This window comes from Amblyomma americanum, chromosome 4 (assembly GCF_052857255.1).
Source record: "Amblyomma americanum isolate KBUSLIRL-KWMA chromosome 4, ASM5285725v1, whole genome shotgun sequence".
NCBI classification, from domain to species: Eukaryota; Metazoa; Arthropoda; class Arachnida; order Ixodida; family Ixodidae; genus Amblyomma; species Amblyomma americanum.
The window spans coordinates 163037064-163056307 of NC_135500.1; the positions used below are offsets into that span (position 1 = coordinate 163037064).

The 19244-nt window shown below is 48.2% G+C and overlaps 2 protein-coding genes across 3 annotated transcripts; both read left to right on the forward strand.

Moving 5' to 3' along the window:
- Positions 1-92: 92 nt before the first annotated feature.
- Positions 93-9185, forward strand: LOC144128608 (uncharacterized). 2 transcript variants are annotated; one of them, XM_077662142.1, is made up of 3 exons: positions 93-390; positions 536-722; positions 1642-9185. In XM_077662142.1, exons 1-3 carry the CDS (start codon positions 234-236, stop codon positions 2075-2077), a joined length of 780 nt encoding a protein of 259 aa, XP_077518268.1. In that variant the 5' UTR covers positions 93-233; the 3' UTR covers positions 2078-9185. The 2 variants fall into 2 exon arrangements, with proteins under 2 accessions (XP_077518268.1, XP_077518269.1); XM_077662143.1 differs by lacking the exon at positions 536-722 and having other exon boundaries at positions 114-390.
- A 3384-nt stretch (positions 9186-12569) lies between these two features.
- On the forward strand, positions 12570-17724 carry LOC144129897 (uncharacterized). Its single transcript, XM_077663958.1, has 2 exons — positions 12570-13649; positions 17485-17724. The coding sequence occupies exons 1-2, from the start codon at positions 13533-13535 to the stop codon at positions 17722-17724; spliced, it is 357 nt and encodes a 118-aa protein (XP_077520084.1). The 5' UTR covers positions 12570-13532.
- Positions 17725-19244: the final 1520 nt, after the last annotated feature.

The following is a 19244-nucleotide window of genomic DNA, read 5'->3' on the forward strand; positions in this document are numbered from 1 at the left end:
TTATTTTAAAGATTCCAAGCCTCACCTTCTAGACGTGACATTGTGACTGTAGCCGTACAGAGCCGGATCGAATAACGTCAGAAGTAGCCATAGCCATAAGGCAGACCGGATTGGATTACTTCGGACCACGGAGGAAGGAAACCTTTTCCTTCATTCCTCCATGCTTCGGACAGAGGTTCATCCATGCCGCTTTGTTGTGTGTAGTGTGGTTATGTGCCTGTCGTCCAGTGACCATGAGTTTAGCGCTGGACAACGAAGCTCTGATTTACTGCGTCGAAGCTCGACCGGCGCTGTGGCACGCGCTGCACAAAGACCACAAAAACCGCACCAAGACGCGATTGTTGTGGGCCGAGGTCGCGGCTCGCTTGCTGCCAGGTGTGCCGGGCGCAGGTGAGCCCCTACGGGTAAGGTCCCTACCTACGGGCCCCTCCCTACTGCTCTTGACCACTGGCGTGCTTTGGCTGTCGTCCTTCTCGTCACGAATGGTCGCAGCCTACTGGCAACTCAGATTTACCGTCGCCTTTTATGCCCACAGACACAGTCGTTCAAAAGCGATGGAAATCGCTGCGTGACAAGTTCAGGCGCCTGCTGACGGCGCAAGTGTTGGCGCAGAAGAACGACCTTAAAACTGAGGAAGGTACAGATGTCACCGCTGCTGACGATGTGTCATGGAAGTACTTCGAGCAGCTTGCCTTCTTGAAGGACTCCTTGACGAGATTACCGTACGTATTGTACGACGTTACTTCAGGGAGTGGGTTTGCGGCGTGTTTTAGCTATTACGCAGAATGTCCCAAACAGCGCGAGTACGCCCGAGTGTCAAACTTAAAAAAGGTTTGACAGCCAAACCATATGCTGCGTTACGACATTGATTAAATATATAAAAGATGCATTTTGAGAATGAGGAAATTAAAGAATGCGCGAGAGATGCACTGCAGAAGTTTTGCTAGCAATGTTAGAATCTCGAAGTTTCACTTTAGTGGATAGTAGATAAAGTGTTCTGCACAATGCCGAAGAAGCATGCTCGTGTTCTCAGAGTTTCAGGCAGTCTGTATGCAGTGGTACTACCCCTATGAGGCTGGCCAAAGGTTTGCATTTCCATAGTCATTACATTTCCATAGGCATCAAAAGCCATAGTCAGAACACAGTTAACATTGAGTGCGTTTTGACACATGTAGGGTCAGGCTGGTTTTGTATTTGCCTTCACCTACTTTGTGTACTCGTGCATCATGCTGCATGTTGATTTTATGCTTCCAAGTTTTTTGAAATGCTGTTGCAGTTTCTTTTGCATGCACATACCTGAACCTTCAACCACATGCTTATGTCACCTGGAGCGTTTATTGAAATGCTGTTGCAGTTTCTTTTGCATGCACATACCTGAACCTTCAACCACATGCTTATGTCACCTGGAGCGTAGTGTGCAACATTTCATAAAGTTCGAGTTGATATTCTTAGACCCAAAGACCAACGAAACTGGTGTTTTCATTTTTTGGTTTCCAGGCCAGCATCATTTTTGCAAAGGTAAAACTCGGATGCTTGTGGAAAGTGGCTGTGCAGTTTACTTAATCATTTAGATCTTCTCATGTGGTGGACATATGTATCCGTCATTTTGAAATTCATTCTTCTGCATGCACCTTGTTACAGGAATTCTCATAAGCTGAATCATTCGGGAGTAACTGCTGAAGAAGCTGTCTCAGCAGTCGCACCATACGTCGATGTCGACAGCGTGTCGTTGCTTTCTGTAGAAAGCAACCAGGACGCCGCACCCGCTGCCTCTCTGTCCACGGAGTCGCCAGAGGGAGCATCTGACGTTTCAGACCAGGAACTTGCTGCCACAGACGAATTGCCTGCACGGATGCCAACACCTCAGCCTCGGCAGCGCAAGAGAAGGAAAGTGGATGATGGTCTCCAGCAGCAGCTTGAGGAAGTGTCAAGACTGCTGTCAGACTACAAGCCGCCAGATGCGGATGAGTACTTTGCTCTATCCTTGGTTGGCCACATGAGGAAAGTGAAGCCAAGTAAAAAGCTGGACATGCAGCTTGAAATACTCAACCTTATGCAGAAGTATAAAGAGCATTAGTATCTGGCTGCTCATTTCCTCAGCTGGCTTGCAACTCGCCATCTGATGCAGTTGCCTGCATTAGATGGCTCGCGTGACCGAGATGTCTGGGCTACCAGACCTAGACTGACAGTCATTGCCAGCCTGAGCCTTCATACTCGGGGCTGCTGTCACCCACTGGCGCTGTCCGTCGCCTTACGTCTTGGGTCACTTTTGCCTCTCTGAGCTACCAGACCTGGACGCCGCGGCCAATTATTCTGCTTGTGACTGGTCCACTTCGTGCCAGTGCCTTGCTGCACAACCTTTCTTGATGTGGCATGACCACAGCACTGTGTCAAGAGGCGTTACACTAGAATGGACCCTTCATTTTTTCAAGCAATGTTTCTTTTCTCTTCTGCACTTCCATTTGTTTCCGCATTTCATGTGTTTCCTTTCATTGTTCCTCAAGCCTTTAATTAAGGTTTTTACAGCGATATCTGGGAGGTGCCCGTCCCAGGATTATGCATCATAGTCGTTCGGCGTCGTCACTGTCGGCGTAACCGGTTTTGGCGTGTTAATGACATCCGCCCGCCTGATGGGTGGCATTAATGCACCCACTGGTCATTGATGCACTCACATTATATGACAGTCAACCTGGGTTGCATAAGCCTACAGGTGGCTCTGTTTGGAAAAGCCGCCTGCCAGTGCAGGGGCCCATCACTTGACCACTACACCAGTGTGATATGAGGTCACTGTATCTTTTCTACCTCAAAATGTCCCCAAAACTAAACGCTTTAACACCTATCATTGAATCTCGCATTACATAGTCGTAACCGTCATGTGAGTTTTTTTTTTCCCCACGCAAGCAGCCTCAGCTACTGTCTCTACCACCGTGCCGAGGGTAACTCTTGGTGGCATATCAGTCTTATTCTGCACTCATTCCTTACACACGTGCTGCTTTGTGCAACCACGACCTACTATTGCATATGTGCAGATGGCCCGGAAGCACGAGGTACAGGCAGTGCCTCTCGTATTCTTTCAGTGCCCAGCGAAAGAAAAACAAATACACAGAGTGCCATCTTTGGCGCTGCTACGAGGTGCCACTGCAGGGAGTGCCACTGAAAAAGAGCTCTCCATCACTAATTGTGTACTTGCCCATATCGTCTGCATGCAAAACTGCATTTGTATTCGTGAGTGATGCTGGTCGTTTTGGACGGTGCTCATGGAATAATAAGAAAGGAGTGGGTCCACGGATCTGTGCGGGTGAGTGGCCGGACTTAAAATTTGTTTTCCCGCTCACTGCCCACCTCGAGGGGCTGAAAATTAGAAGCTAAGCGCCGACATTTGCCTTGAGAATGTCGGCATTGCAAGCACACTGCATGCTGTAGCAAAAAAGTCCCTACAATGCCGCTGCTACACCACGATTCCTTGTATAAAATGGTATGCAGCATGCCTTATGACACTTTCGTTGTGAGCTGAACAAGCAAATGCTTAAGAAAATCGTTTACCTTCAGAGCTTCCTTGAGAGTGGGTTCTTGGCAAAGTACCGATATGCATCCTGTCTGTCTGTGATTCTGAACATGTAGTTTGCCAGAAGAGACCTCAAGAAATGCACAGGTGTAGACTTCATCAGTGCCTCTAGTCTTTGCTGTTCAATAGCTTTGATGCACAGAGAGCTGAAACTGCATGACCAACCTACGTTGCAAGTGCAGTTGTGGAACTGCTGTGCCAAACTGCGCCAAATCAGAAATCCTGCTACATGCTGCTACAAAATCGATTTCTTGCCTACTTTTACGCTATGTGTGCGCCAAAACGCCGCTGAATAGCTCTGCCAAGAGCAAAACCGAAATTCACTTTCGCGAAATCCGACATCTGCCGGCAACATTGTCAAAAACCCGTGCTGATTGGAAGAAAAAGGCGCGACGAAAGTGTCCATCTTCATCCCCGCTGGTCATCGCTGATGGAGGTCATCGCAGCTCACGAGGTCTCCGCCCTGATGGATGAGTTTAGTCTTTGTGTTTCAGAAGTTATTAGCCAGGCAATACGAACGACTTGACTTCTGGCAAAAAATTTTCGAACCCAAGCAAGCGGATGGGGCTCGAAAATATCCCTTATTGGTGGCACTCATAAAGGCACTTCGATGCCTCTCGCACAGCAATGCTCATTTGGAGGGGGGCTTCAGTTAAAATCGGCGAGCGCCGAGAGACCGATCGTTTTTTTTTTCCAATACAAAGTGTAATTTGGCTTAGGTCTGTAATGACATTCCCAGCGTTTCGGCCGAAATCCAGCTGCCATTCCTATGGCACAACGATTAATCAGAGCGGTGAAAGGACTGCTGTTGGATGCAGATGCAGCAGAAGAGACACGTGCAAAACAAGAAAAAGAAGGCTGATGTACCGGACAAGGACATTCAGAAAAGAGGTAAGAATGAAGAGAAGGTTCTGGAAGAAAAGATCAGGCTGGCCGGGATTACGATCACCAATGCTGAGCTGCTTTTCGCGAAAGGCATCAAGCCTAAAAATTTTGCAGATGTTGCAAGCCCTTCTGAAGAATGGACAGCAAAAGCTCGCAGCAGCGCTGTCTGAGCTGGTGTCATCAAGGAAAGAGAAGAAATAGTACCGTAAATTTGCAGTTTTAAGAACGGTATTTTTTATAGCTTTGTTGCATATCTCGTTATGTCTTCCCTCTGAATAAAAACGGCTTTGTTTTTAGCAAAATCTCTTGTTTGCTTATTTTTGGGGCTTCTTAAGGAAAGAACAGCACTTTATACTGAATTGAATTTGGGCTTGAAGCTTGTTTTTGCATGGCTATGGTCTGTTGTGCTCGCGCTCTCTTCCTGCTGTTGAGTTCGTCGAAGTTGGGCATGGGGGAGGATTCCCTGAAAACCACCGCGAAGGTGAATGAGCCCTCTGGAAGAAACGAGGCTGCAGGAACATCGGGTGCAGCGTTGATAATAGCGTCCCCACATATTCGTTCCGGTCCTCAGACGACGAAGTACAAGATCAGTGTTGCCCTCTTCAGTCACGCTGGGGTTGAACAATTGCCCGAGTGCTGCGCCTTCGACAGAGGTTCCGCGTTCCGGTCATCAGTACAAGATCTTTCAACCCCTGCTGGGAGACAGCCTGCATTCCTGTGTCGCGCAGGCGCCTTTTGGGTCCACATGGGCGCGGTCCTGACACACGTGCGCGCCCACCTGGAGGCCGCGTGGACGACAACGTGACCGGGTCCTGTTCCCTCCCCCTCGACCGAGCTGCGAGAGAACATCAGGACCGCCCTGCCGTGGGTGGTACCATCAGTGCCATCGTGTGATTGGACATCATTCTTCGAACTGTATTTCCCAGCTAGGGATCTGGGGAATACGAAGAGTATTTAACGAGCTGCTGGTTTGGTACCAGAGAGAGCCCCCTCTTGAGAGGTACCCTTTGCTGGGAGAGACTCCCGACTGCTAAGAAGCTCTCTTTACTGAGAAGCACTCTCAGTTGCCCTTACTTGTACATTATGTAAATAGTCCTTGTATAAAGTTTTCCAAGTTTTCTTCCTCCGATCGTCCTCGTCTCTTCTCCGGCCCAGTCACGCTACCTGAATCTCAACAACTGGTGGCAACGGTGGGATGCTGCTACCTGAATCCCAAAAGGTCGTTATCAACACCTGAGCAATTGGCTGTTCAAGAGATAAAACAAGCCTTCTTTATTTAAATGTTTCGAGACATGAAATTCTGTTACGAAACAATTTTTTTCTGCTACAAAAGCTCAACTACCTGCTGCATAATGCCATTTTTCCTGCTGCAAAACTTGAAATTGCTGCTACAAACTGCGATTTCTTCTGTTACAAAAGCTGCTACAAGAAGCCAGTTGCCTGTCCTACCACTGCAAGTGGTTTTGAAAAAGTTTGATTTTCTTTGAATATTTCATCAGCAAATTCCCTAAGAATCTTCAGAACTAATAGTAACTGCTGTGAGAGATAAATAAGCTCACCTTGGTCCTGTCTACATGGGAATGTTAAGAGAAGTTTTGTCACTTTACACACCAATGCAGTCGTCTTAGTTCATTTGTTCCCTGATGACCCTGGCAATATAACCCCCAAAGTGAACAGCTGCTAGGATCTGTAAAGGTATGAGTAAGGGTAGCACGGTTGTATCCAGCCCTTTAAGCACATGAGCAACTTTTGAGTGCTGCACATCTGGGTCTCCTTGCGAAGGGGATGCCCTGAGAAGCTGTATAGGAGACTATTGTTTTTATCAGTGTGAGAAACATTTGACTGCATGCTGGGGCAGCTATTCTGGTCCTCGGTACTTTTTAAAGCCCTGAAAGGGCAGCATGAGTACCTAAGGTGCTGTTGAATCCTGATGACATCCGCAAATCTCTAACAATGATTCTATCAGGTCGCTGTTGTACTCTCAAGTAAGCACGAATGAAAGTTTTCACCTTTCAGCTTGGAGTGCACGTTTCTGAGCACATGGCAGGGGTCAAAAGTCGGGAACAGAGGCCTTCCAGGGTCACTTGGATGTTCAATTTTTTATTTTAAAGTACTGCTGACAGGAATCTTCATGGCATGCACATTTACTTTATGGTTGTTGATGGCGGGTCTCAGGATGTGGCAACCACAGGCTTCCTACTTTTTTTTTTTTCATAATGAACAGTATCAGCTCATGAAATTTAGTGGAATTCTGTATGATGTGCGCATTCCAGTAATAACGAAACAAAAAGAGTTGGCTAAAACCACAGTTTTGCTGTCGCCGTTCGTTGGAACTTCAGCGTGTCTAACACAGGAGTCCTGCTACTCCTGGCACTCCAGTTTTTTTTTATGCATATCTCATCAACGGTAAAAGAGCACACCCTTGATTGTGGCACGGTCAAGTTTCCAGCTTCAGCCAAGTTTCAACCATTTTTGTGAATCCCGTTTCACCGTCCTGTTTGCCAATGTAAGATGGAATAGCTTCAGAAGGGTTTCACCTCGCACATGCTCGTAAGCTCTTGTAGACAGGTGGCTTATAACAGTTAAGCGGCAAGTTGTGTCTTGACCATGTTGGCCTTTTTTTTTCTTGGCATTTATGATCTGATCGAGCAGAAATAAGGCCCAAGGCTGTTTCTCTGCTGCTTTCTGCCATATGTAGGAAGAGTTTGCGTGCAAAAATGTCCTCTTTAAGCCATTTCAGCTCATCCTTTTACCTATCAGCAATTTGTTTTAGGCACAAGATTTGGTTTCGGGGGTCCCTCTCCTTCCATTTCCGCTTAACTCGTTCAGTAGTATTTTAACTTGATGTTGTCCTGCTGTCCATCGGGACACTTTTATAGTACTTCTCGTTTTAAGCACTTGGCATTGTTGCTGGGGGCAGCTTGTTCAGCCAACGTAAGTTAGAGGTGGATGCTGCAGGAACATCCATCAACAGGCTCTCTTGTTTTTGCTCGCCATGATCTGCTCTCGTATTGCCTCAGGCTGCAAATACTGGGGGTAGTTGTCAAAAACTGAGGGTCCAGTGCGTTTTCTCAACCATCGTCTTTTTTCTTCAATAAAATCTCCTTTAAACGGTCGACTGCACACTGTGGTGTAGCACGACGTATCGTCAAGTCGTGGCAAGCCTTTTTTCCCGCGAGTCAATGTCAGCTGGTACTTCATGGAAGGATAGCCCTGCAGTTTTCTTCATTTCCATTACGATGTCGTTAACCCGCGTTCGTTCCCTTACCCACTCTGCCCGCTTCTTAACGTTACCCCCATCGTTTTTCTTTCCATGGCTGGGCATATAGATGGATGATGAAACACAGTCGGTCAGGTCATTAATATAGATTGGAAAAATTCTCTGCCAACACTGCCTGAGTGGTCTACTTAAGAGCGTTAGCTACAGGAGCTTCAAGTGTTTACATCGGTGTGTTCAAGATATATTTTTATTGCCGTTGATGTAGAGTCCTCTCCGCTCCCTTAGCGAATCCAGCGCATATTAGGGGCTTCATCTCAATTAGTCAATTTATCCCCAGGGACATGCCAAGTCATTTGGCACCACTTTGAATATTCTGCGTCGAACGGGTGGCCCCCAAATTTTATGCAAATGGTGGTCCCGGTGCGGGCGGTGTCTCATTTCGATGGCCTGTTTACTGGCACATATAGACCTCCTGCATGTTTGCAAACGAGGAGGCGCTGCAGTCGCTAGCGGGCTCGCGGTAGGCAAAAGGCCAGGTGGTGGCGTCGCGGCAGTTGAGCGCGGATTTAAATTTTAAGGCTTGTATATTTATAGTAATTGGTTTTTGGGGAAAAGAAATGGCGCAGTATCTGTCTCACATTCTGTCTCGCATATCTCGGTGGACACCCGAACCGCGCCGTAAGGGCAGGGATAAAGGAGGGAGTGAAAGAAGAAATGAAGAGGTGCCGTAGTGGAGGGCTCCGTAATAATTTCGACCACCTGGGGATCTTTAACGTGCACTGACATCGCACAGCACACGGGCGCCTTAGCGTTTTGCCTCTATCGAAAACGCAGCCGCCGCAGTCGGGTTCGAACCCGGGTACTCCGGATCAGTAGTCGGCGGGTTTTCAGTTTTTGCGAATCACAGCTACCGTTGATGCTTTCAACTTAGTAATTTCTAGAAGTACACGAGCTCGCGCTGCCCACGTGCGGCGTATTCAGAGAAATAGTTCGCCACTGTGTTTGTATATATGGTTAGTAGTAAACAGAACGCGTTTCTTCCGTTGATTTCTGCGCTAAGCATTGAATAAAGTTTTTTTTTTTTAACACTTTGTACTTGCCGGAATGATTTGACTTCGGGGCAGAGGTCAGGAGAAGCGCTGGCATTGTTTCGACGGAGCAGACGTGCGCTCACCGTCAGTAGACACACGTGTTGCGCTGTGCGAAAAGTGGGGACAGCGTCGTGTCTCCGATCTCGTCTGTCTCGCGTAAGCGCTGTTTTTAGCCGCAAGATCACGCACCAGCCTGGTCGACTTCTTCCCTTGGTAAACTGGTCGATTTGGTGAAATTTTTTATTTCTGGAATTATTTTCTTTGCTAGCCCTGAAGTCTTCTGTTTCGTTATGAAAAATTCAGTAGAAATTTATAAGCTACGCTTTTTAGATGTGTGGTCGTCGAAAATTGTAAGGTAATTTCTTTGGTTTTTGTTGTTTTTATTTCAGTGTCGCATTTCTTTGACCAAAGCGAAGAGGCCTTAAACGAGGGAATATAAACTTCACGTTAAAGATCCCCAGGTGGTCGAAATTATTCCGGAGCCCTCCACTACGGCACCTCCTCTTCCTTTCTTCTTTCACTCCCTCCTTTATCCCTTCCCTTACGGCGCGGTTCGGGTGTCCAACGATATATGAGACAGATACTGCGCCATTTCCTTTCCCCAATAACCAATTATTATTATTATTATTATTATTATTATTATTTTCGTTTTCTGACCTTTCACATTTTCTGCGATTGACATCACTCACCCCTTCGTAATTTCATAACGCATGAAAATAATAATAATAATTGGTTTTTGGGAAAAGGAAATGTAGCAGTATCTGTCTGATATCGTTGGACACCCGAACCGCGCCGTAAGGAAAGGGATAAAGGAGGGAGTGAAAGAAGAGGTGCCGTAGTGGAGGGCTCAGGAATAATTTCGACCACCTGGGGATCTTTAACGTGCACTGACATCGCACAGCACAGGGGCGCCTTAGCGTTTTGCCTCCATAAAAACGCAGCCGCCGCGGTCGGTTTCGAACCCGGGAACTCCGGATCAGTAGCATGAAAATAGAATGATTCTATTTTTCGCAAACGATTCCTGAGACATTGAGGAGTGTAATAAATCTATCGATTTTTTTCCTGCACGTGTAGTACTGTTATTTTTTGCAAGAAACGTTTTCATGTAACTATGCATGCAAAAGCATGGTCATATAAAAGAAAACAGCTAATAGCGTCATCATACAGAACAGGGCTTTGCGAACATGCTGGCATAAAAAATTTGCTAACATTCTACTCAATTATTTAAAACCTTAGGGTGACTTTACGAGGGTATTAATTATAATTACCCAAGAACTGCACCAGGTATAGCTAAAAATAAAACGCATTACTGAAACTAGCGCAGCAGTTTCATATTTGCACCAAATTTAGTTACATATCGCATGCATATAAAAAACGAAAACACCATTGCCGCGTCCCCTCTAAATTTCGCCACGTGTCTGTTAGTAGCAGGCCTGCTTCTTTCCAAACAAGCTTCGCGATCATGTACTACCTCATGAAACATGACACATGCATGGTGTAATGAAAGAGGATGTGGCATTTAGCACACTTAAGGTACGCTATTCTAAGCATGCCAACGTGACCGCGCAAGATTGACACAACTTACCAGACTTCTTTCTACTCGAATCAAATAATTACGTTGGCCATATTAAGAAACAGTTTCAAGAAAATATTAAATGCCATAAAACGCGCCATTAAAACATGCTGTTTTATATAAATCAAAAGAACGCATTCCTGGTGGGCGAGTGAACCTGCGCCGGCACCCCGTGCACACCGGCTCAATGTGATAAATGCGCGTGCAGATACATATGTGCTTTTTTTCCTTGCGCAGTTATAATTATACTATGCTGATGTTCAGGTGAATGAACGCAGCAACTTGCATGCTATTAAGTACATTGAGTGGCACTGCCGATTGACTCCCGGACTTTGCGCTTTACTACCGCGGCCCATTCCCCGTTAGCCAGTTTCCTAATGTGGTATTTATCTGCGAGAAACCTATCGAGGCTAATTTAAATTTCTTTTTATGCTACTGCGCGAAACCAACGGCGACGCAGCTGGTCAATACATGCTGCTTCTGAAGTGTGCAGGCATGTCACGGGCAGGCGGAACCTGTTTTGCCTACCGTGCGAAAGTCGCTGCTAACATCAGCGCCACCGCATCTTCATGACGTTGCGGAGTGAAGGAGGTCTATACCTATAATGGATCGAAAGTATAGGTACCATTTGACGCGCTACGCGCCCACTGTTTTATGGTATAGTGTGGTCCCGTGGTGACTGTTGTGGTGAATTTGACCTTCACTGACGCGTCCTTGACGAACGTTAGTGAGGGCTCCCGCTCTTAAAAGTAGAGGCTCAAGCACAGTACCTTCAACACCAGAGGTGACAGGATGCAGGGGGAAGTTAACATCGCTGGCCGTGATGAACTGTTTACGGGAAGTTAGAAATATTTCGACCCTCAAGGGCGACTGTTATGAATATTTTGTGCTCGTTTGAGTTATGTTGCTTGATTTTTGCCCACATGGCGTTTCAATGAAAATTGGTTTTTGAGGCAACGAAATGGCGCAGTATATGTCACATCTCGGCGGACACCTGAACTGCGCCTTAAGAGAAGGAATAAAGGATATGATAGGATACACTTTATTGCTCTAACAAGGTGTTTCGGTCAGACAGAGGTCTTCATCTTCAAGCAGATGTCTCCCTTCGCCTTGTAGAGGTCGGCGCCCCTATTCCAGGGCACCGCTGAGTTTGGCCGCTCGCTGGGCATGTATGACCAATCCTCTTTGGAGGATTGGGCTGCCGCTGGAGAGCACACTCTCCCACTGTTCCGCACTGGGATTTTCTGAGGCATGGAATGCTTTATTTCTGTCACATTCACAAGTAACACGGTATAGGGTGGGTGTTGCACCGCGCCATGGGCAGATGTCCCTGTATTGGTTCGGGAACATTTTGCTAAGGATGTGTAAATTGGGGAAGGTTTCGGTTTGCAGCTTCCTCCAGTAAACTGCTTCTTGTTGATTTAATTTGTTGTGTGGAGGAGGATACTTTAGTCTTGTCCCTCTGTAATAATTTAGAATGTCGGAGTACGTCGGGATTACCCTCAAGAAGTCCTCCGGGTCTTCGTTCAAGAGTGCTCGGTTAGTGTATTCGCGAGCGACTCTATTGACCCTTTGGTTGCCTTCTATCTCGGTGTGTCCCGGTATCCAGAAAATGGTGTGTCTAATGTGATCTTTGGGTAGGCCTGCGCGGAGGAGGATTTAGAGCGCTTTATAATAATAAATAAAGGAAAGAGTGAGAGAAGAAAGGCAGTAAGAGGTGCCCTAGCAGAGGGCTGAGGAGTAATTTCGACTATTGCGTGCGTGCTTGCGTGCGCGAGTATGATGATGACGATAAACCTTTATTTGCCATCAGAATGGAGGCCCCCTACTCCCTACCTCCGGCACGCAAGCCGAGGGGCAGGGGCCGGGACCTCCGCGACTAGAGACAGGCAAGGAGCTTCTGACTCCTCGCGGCAGCTATCGCCAGATGGACCGCTTTCTTCTGCACGACGGGGTCCGTGCTTTGCAGAAGGGTTTCCCAGGCCTCTCTACTGTCTATGTTCTCTCGGAACCCTGGAGAATCCGCACATTCCCAAATCACATGGTCGAGGGTCCCCCTCTCCCCACACTTCCTACACTTATCATCAATATCCTCATCTTTTAAGACATGTGATGCCCACACTGGATGTATGAAATTTTTTGCCTGTAGTCTCCTCCAAGCCGTAGCCTCTGTGTTAGTGAGCTCTTTGTCCGGGGGAGGAAAGAGTCTCCTGTTTAGTTTGTAATTTTCCACCATTTCTGTGTAATTTATCAGTCTCTCGTCCAGTTCCTTGCTATCGGGCGGTCCTGCCGCGGCTCGGAAGTAGAGATCTCGAGCCAGGGCGTTTGCCGCCTCGTTTCCTGTAACTGCCTCGTGGGCTGGTGTCCAAACGAGACTAATATTTCTATTTATTCTGCGTCCCTCTAGGATTCGCAGTGCTTCCTGAGTTATTCTGCCTCGGGCATAATTTTGGATAGCAGTCTTGCTATCGCTAATTATGTATTGTGCCCCCGTTCCCACGCAAGCGAGCGCTATTGCAACTTCTTCAGCCGACTCTGGATTTCGACTGCGTATGGTTGCGGAAGAGACAGCTGTACCCCGGCAACTGACGACCGTTGCCACCGCTGCTCCCAGTTTCCCGCTAGCCGCATCCGTGTAGGCCACTGCTTTCTCATTCATTTCGCCGAAGCGTTTGGTGCCGCCTCGTTTCCTGGAACTGCCTCGGGGGCTGGTGTCCAAACGAGACTAATATTTCTATTTATTCTGCGTCCCTCTAGGATTCGCAGTGCTTCTTGAGTTATTCTGCCTCGGGCATAATTTTGGATAGCAGTCTTGCTATCGCTAATTATGTATTGTGCCCCCGTTCCCACGCAAGCGAGCGCTATTGCAACTTCTTCAGCCGACTCTGGATTTCGACTGCGTATGGTTGCGGAAGAGACAGCTGTACCCCGGCCACTGACGACCGTTGCCACCGCTGCTCCCAGTTTCCCGCTAGCCGCATCCGTGTAGGCCACTGCTTTCTCATTCATTTCGCCGAAGCGTTTGGTGAGAATCGCTCGTGAATTACGTCATACTTCTCACGTGTAGCTCCGTCGCCGCCCTTGCTCGTGTCGTTCACGTGCCGCCGTTCGCCCGATCCAGCAGTCTCGGTGAACATTGGCGCGTTAGCCGTTGTTACCTCCATCGCCAGCGCTACGTGTTGCAGGAAGACTGGAGGCATGGGACCCCAGGCCGCCGCCTCACTCCTGACAATTAGGCTTCCCCCTCTTGCCGAGACTGAAGCGGCGCCCACGCAGGCTTATGATGGCTTCGATTCCGATTTGTCCCCTGAGGAGGTAAGGCCAGACTTTCTTCCGACAACCATCGGTAATCTTTGCGGTCTCGATGGTTCCTGGGGGTCGCCCGGCATGTGTGTAGCTTCTGCCTGCGAAGTTCGAAAGCAGCCGCATCTGTTTCATCGGTAGCGCCGATTGTGTGCAGCCACTCTGCACAGCTCAAATATTACAATTGTATGATCTGAGCAACTGCGAGAGCAGCTTTCTTTGTTTAGGAAGGGGAGCTGAACGTAGTGTGCAACGCTTTAAGGCGCATGCTCGGTTGCCAGTGGCATTATTAGCGGATCACAACAGAGATGGCTTAGTGGTTAGGGCGCTCGGCTACTGAGCCTGTGTACCTGGGTTTAGACCCGGAAATAAGCGTCGGCCGTGTTTCGATAGAGGCTTAACGCGAAATGCGCCCGCGTGCTGTGTAACGTCAGCGCACGTTAAAGACCCTCACGTGGTTGAAATCAATCGGCAACCCTCCACTATAGCGTTCCTCATAGTCTTAGTCAACGTTTATAGATATGCTGTAAAAAGTTGGCCTCAGTGGCTTCGGGATGTTAAGCTCGACAATTCACAGGGAGAAGCAACAAATAGCTTAAGTGTGCAGCGATTGAGATTGGCAGCTGTGCTTGACATATGGTGCAGAGAAACGCTATTGCGATAAGATTAGCTGCGGTTTTACTACTGCTGAACCTGGTTAGAGAGCGAAAGCTGTGGTGTATCGGGCAAGTAGACGTGGCTTGGCGTCTGTAACGTTGTGTGTGTTCTGCACATTGGATAGCCAGCGCGCCCACCCTGCCACGCTGCCAGGTGGTAGTTCGCGAGAGGTTGGTCACCCAGTGAACGCTGCGGCCTATTTTACCACCCTCTACCTGCGAATCGGTCAAATGTCAATTGGTGCGACACCATGGTGGACCACATACGGTAAGGTATAGCCACATCTGACCTCTGGCTCACTTGTAGGTCAACAGGCAACGCACGGCGAAATCGGATTTACCTAGCGTAGTGAAGCTTTCGCTTCAAAATGGTTGCGATGTGCTTGGCATTGCAGGATTTGAGAGGTGCTGACACGCGTTTATAGGGGATGCTGTTCCAGAGAATCCTTTATTGATAAATGGAGTTTTTTGTACGAAAGCATTGTTGGTTTTCTGCCCCACAAAATCCGCATGTGGACAGGAAACCTCTGATATATATTCACGAAAGGAAAGGCGCATAACTGGCTCTCTGGGTTAGTGGACACCTCAATCGCGCTTTGAGCTACATGGTGGTACTGACAGGGAGATGTGCGTTGCAAGCGTTGTCGTTTACAACGTTGTGGCAGAAGCGCGGCACTGGCTTCCGGCGTTTATCGGGTTCATTGTCCACTTTGGCAACGTTGTAGACTCAGTTGATAGTAAAGGAAAGGCGCATAACTACATCTTTAGGTCAGTGGACACCTCAATCGCGCTTTCAGGTACGTGGTAGTGGTATCGACCTTTAACAAAAATAGCTGCTGTTTAACTGCTGTTGAACCTGGTTATAGAGCGTAAGCTGTGGTATGTCCGGCAAGTAGACGCGGCTTGGCGTCTGTAACGTTGAGTGCGGTCCGCACACTGGGTAGGCAACGCGCCCATCCTGTCACCCTGGCAGATGGCAGTTAATGGTTGATCAGGAGAGGTTGGCCATCCACTGAACGCTGCGGCTTATTGCTGCAGCGCCGAGTGTATGCCACCAAGTTGTCAGTGCTAATGGATGCAGCCCACATCTCTCTCTCTCTCACCAACGCCACGTACTTCACAATGTGATTGAGGCGTCCACTGACCCAGGGAGCCAGTTATGCGCCCTTAAAATTGGTAAATTGGTTGTTGGTGAATGGAAATGGCGCAGTATCTGTCTCACATCTCGGCCGACACCTGAACCGCCCCGTAAGGGAAGGTATGAGGGAGGAACTGAGAGAAGAAAGGAAGAAAGAGGTGCCATAGTGGAGGGCTCCGGAATAATTTCGGCCACCGGGGGATCTTTAACGTGCACTGACACCGCACAGCACACGGGCGCGTTTGCGTTTAGTATCCATCGAAGCGCGGCCGCCTCGGTCGGGTTCGAACCCGGGTACTCTGGATCAGTAATAGAACGCCCCTAACCACTGAGCCACTACGGCGGGTCTTATGCGCCCTTTCTTTCCTAAAGATATGATATCGGAGTCTAGAACGTTAACGTCAACGCCAACAGTGAACGCCGACGGCCTATAGAAACAGAGGCGAGCGCTCGGTTCCGGCGGCGGCGGCGGCGGTTGAGTGACGTCGTACCTATCGCGTGGTTTCTCCTCGCTTCAAGGTCGAACTCGCGCACACGGCGAAGAAGCTACGGAGGGAAGTAGTAAAGCTTTCGCTTTAAAAACCGTTCTTTCGCACATTTCGTGCTTAGCAGTGCTAAACCGCCAGCCATTTTTTCCCTGGGAGACTAGCCCTACTGTACTCTTCTTTTTTTATTTATCTTATAAAGCGATAACTCTACTGGATGCTAAAGTCGATTCCGAGATGTGCACAAGATTTACCTTGGTGTGACCTGGCAAAGCCGATTGGCAACAGCCTCAAGTTAAACGTCAGATGCCCAACCATAACGGACCGTGGCCGACACGATGGCGACATCCAAATTTGTCCCTAGTCATTTCCAAAAATTTGGTTCGGACCAGCACCGAAATTTGACCTCGTCCGATTTGTACCAAAATCGGTGTCCGGCCATAATTCCATGTCCAACCATAACCACACGATTGCGCGCTCCAAATTTGAGCCTGGTAATTTCCAAAATTTGGCGCTCGGCCCGAAAGACGCGGGCTTGATCCTCGCTGCGATGGTCGCATTTCGATGGAGGCGAAATGCTAAAGGCTCGTGTACTGTGCGATGTCAGTACACGTTAAAGAACTCCAGCTGGTCGAAATTATCCAGATCCCTCCACTACGGCGTCCCTCGTTACCTGGGCCACTTTGGGACGTTAAACCCCATAAATTATATACCAAACCATTTCGCGTTTTCTTTGTTATCCAGGACAGCGTGAATGATTCTATACGAAAAAGCTTTACGGCATGGACTCAAAAGAGTTTTCGCTAAAGGACAGGAGAAGTAACTGTTAAATGGACATTTACCTCCATCCAATTAATGTTCTCCGTAAAAGCTGATTCTCTGACTAATTCTAGCTGCTTTGAATTCGATCCGACAGCAAAAGACCTTAATTTATGGCTGAAATAATTGAATTAAAAATTTTTCGACCACTGGATTAGAACTCGTGGCGTCTACACCGAATGGACTAATAGCTACCGTTTTGAAGTGAATGGAGGTGTAGCACAACCCCTGAGATCCGACATTCTGTGTCGACGCACCCATTACGCTTTCGGAATCGGCCGGTGGTTGCGTCTCATGTATTGAGTTTGTTGGTTATAAGGGAGTAATTACTCATTGGCATCCACCCAAGCGCAGCCATAGGGCTACTCCACCTTGGGGGATTCCCCTAAACATTTGAACAAGATTAGTCTTTTGGTATTTTCTATATAAAATCTCCGTTTTTTAGTGGAAGTATTTTTTTATTGATTAGAGCGTGGTATCCTATTGGTACAGGAACACTTCTGTTTTTCCCCAGTGTGCCTTTATTGAAGGACCAGAGCTCTTTATCACAGTGGCTATGCGCGGAACACGCAAAGCTCGGTCGTCGTGCCATTAGATGTGAGAAAAAAAAAGTGGTTCACCTAGTTAATGATGCGATCAAACACGTGGTACCGCTGCAAAGAACGCTGATAGAAAGCATGGGTGATAGTTCTGCATATGAACGCGACCATGGACCATACTTACCAACCAACCCAATTTCTTACGTGCAGCAACGTCAATTATTCCAGCACCGTTGTCGGCTCCAGTACGTCCGGTCGGTGGCGGTGCAGGCCATTCAAGAAAGCTGGGATTTGAAAGCCCACTTCCAACTGCTGAGCATAGCCCACGAAGTGTACGAGCATGACCGCAACGACGCCTCCCGGTTCTCCGCCTCGGCATGTCGCGTGTGCCAGCAGCCCTGCGGGAGCCGGGCCACCATGGCTCTGCACCTGGCCACGCACATCGGGTAGCGGCTCTGCACGAAGTGCGGAGCGGAGTTTGCTAGCGCAGACGCTGTCGCCGCCCACGGGTGATTCCACCGCACCGGCGGCAACCATCAGTGCGGATTCTGCCAGAAGCTCTTCGTGCGTAAGAGCGACGGGGACGACTGCATTCGCCCGGAGCAAGCCCGTCAGCTTCGTCCTTACTGCCCACTAGGATGTATATAGCGCATCATGCGAGGACATATTTCGACCCTTAAAACTTGTACGGAACGAACATCCTTGGCTTTTGCAATAAAAATTCCACGCTGATTGCACCCTCGGCAATGCCCTAGCTTGTCCACATTTTTCTAGCATTTGGGTGAATTTGCTCTGAATGCTGCTGCCACGCACGAGTAGGCGACAATCGTTTAATCAGAGACGCACACACAGCTTAAATACTCTTAGACCAGCGTAAGCGCACACCGTAAAAGAACCAAAAAGGAAAAAAATAGGAAAACAATCTAATCAAATCTTTATCGCAAAAACTTTGAAAGGAGCGTCTTTTCTGCATTATGCAAAAAGACTGAGGTATCGCTGACACATCCTGATCCAGCTTTTTTAATATAATAGGCCTCTATCGTTTCACGTGACAATTGTGTTCTGGTACTGGCAGGGTTACGAGTGCTTTCAACATCATTATCAGCAGCCTGACTGCGCGCGCGCTGCAGAACCAAGCCCTGTCCCATGTGTCTCCAATGAACCCTGTCCTGTGCCAGCTGCGGCCACCGTATTCCCGCAAACTTAACCTCATTTGCCCACTTAACTTTCTTCCGCCCCCTGCACGCTTGCCTTCCCTTGGTATCCAGTCCGATACCCTTAAGGACCATCGGTTACCTTGCGCTTGCTTTACATGCCCTGCCCAAGCCCGTTTCTTCTTCTTTAGTTCGACTAGGATGTCTTTAATTCTTGTTTGTTCTCTGATGTATTTTCCACGAGTGCTTTATGGTGGTCGAAATGTCTCTGCAGGGACAGGACTGCAGGGACATCTTGTCGGGTGCCGCGTCTGCGGTCTGGGTCCGGAGAGCGTTCGTCCTGTGTTCTGCCTGCCGAACGATGTGGCTCTTACTTTCCGCATACGGTGCCACAAATGTGAGGTTTAAAACGCACAGTACACCGGAGCTTTATACAGGAATTAACACCCACGTTTAGAACTCTACAAGAACCATGTCTGTCCAACTCGCCCACCAGTTAATGTTTTCAACTCTGTCTCCAGATTTTTGTCCGATCGTCCATCGACACCAAGAGGAAGCTGAAGAAAATAATACACATGCAAAAAGGTATAGGCATGCAGAGTCGTTTAATAGTGCGTATTGAAGGCCTGTGGTATTAGGAAGAGTTGAATTCTAACACGTACCTAGGTGCTATCATGGGTAGTGGGTGGAAGCCGTTTGCGCCGACGCGAGCAGATGGCGCTGCTGCTCCTTTCAGCTAGCATGCAGTTCGTAGACGCTTGTCAAAAGGGCATTTACTCACGCAATAGCTCACAGTTAGTGCGCAATAACAGCCTT

Coding starts and splice junctions, on each gene's coding strand:
- LOC144129897 (XM_077663958.1), top strand. CDS start 13,533: ATGGGACCCCAGGCCGCCGCCTCACTCCTGACAATTAGGCTTCCCCCT. Junction 13,650..17,484: donor CCGATTTGTCCCCTGAGGAG/GTAAGGCCAGAC, acceptor TCTTACGTGCAG/CAACGTCAATTATTCCAGCA.
- LOC144128608 (XM_077662142.1), top strand. CDS start 234: ATGAGTTTAGCGCTGGACAACGAAGCTCTGATTTACTGCGTCGAAGCT. Junction 391..535: donor GCCAGGTGTGCCGGGCGCAG/GTGAGCCCCTAC, acceptor TTATGCCCACAG/ACACAGTCGTTCAAAAGCGA. Junction 723..1,641: donor GACTCCTTGACGAGATTACC/GTACGTATTGTA, acceptor ACCTTGTTACAG/GAATTCTCATAAGCTGAATC.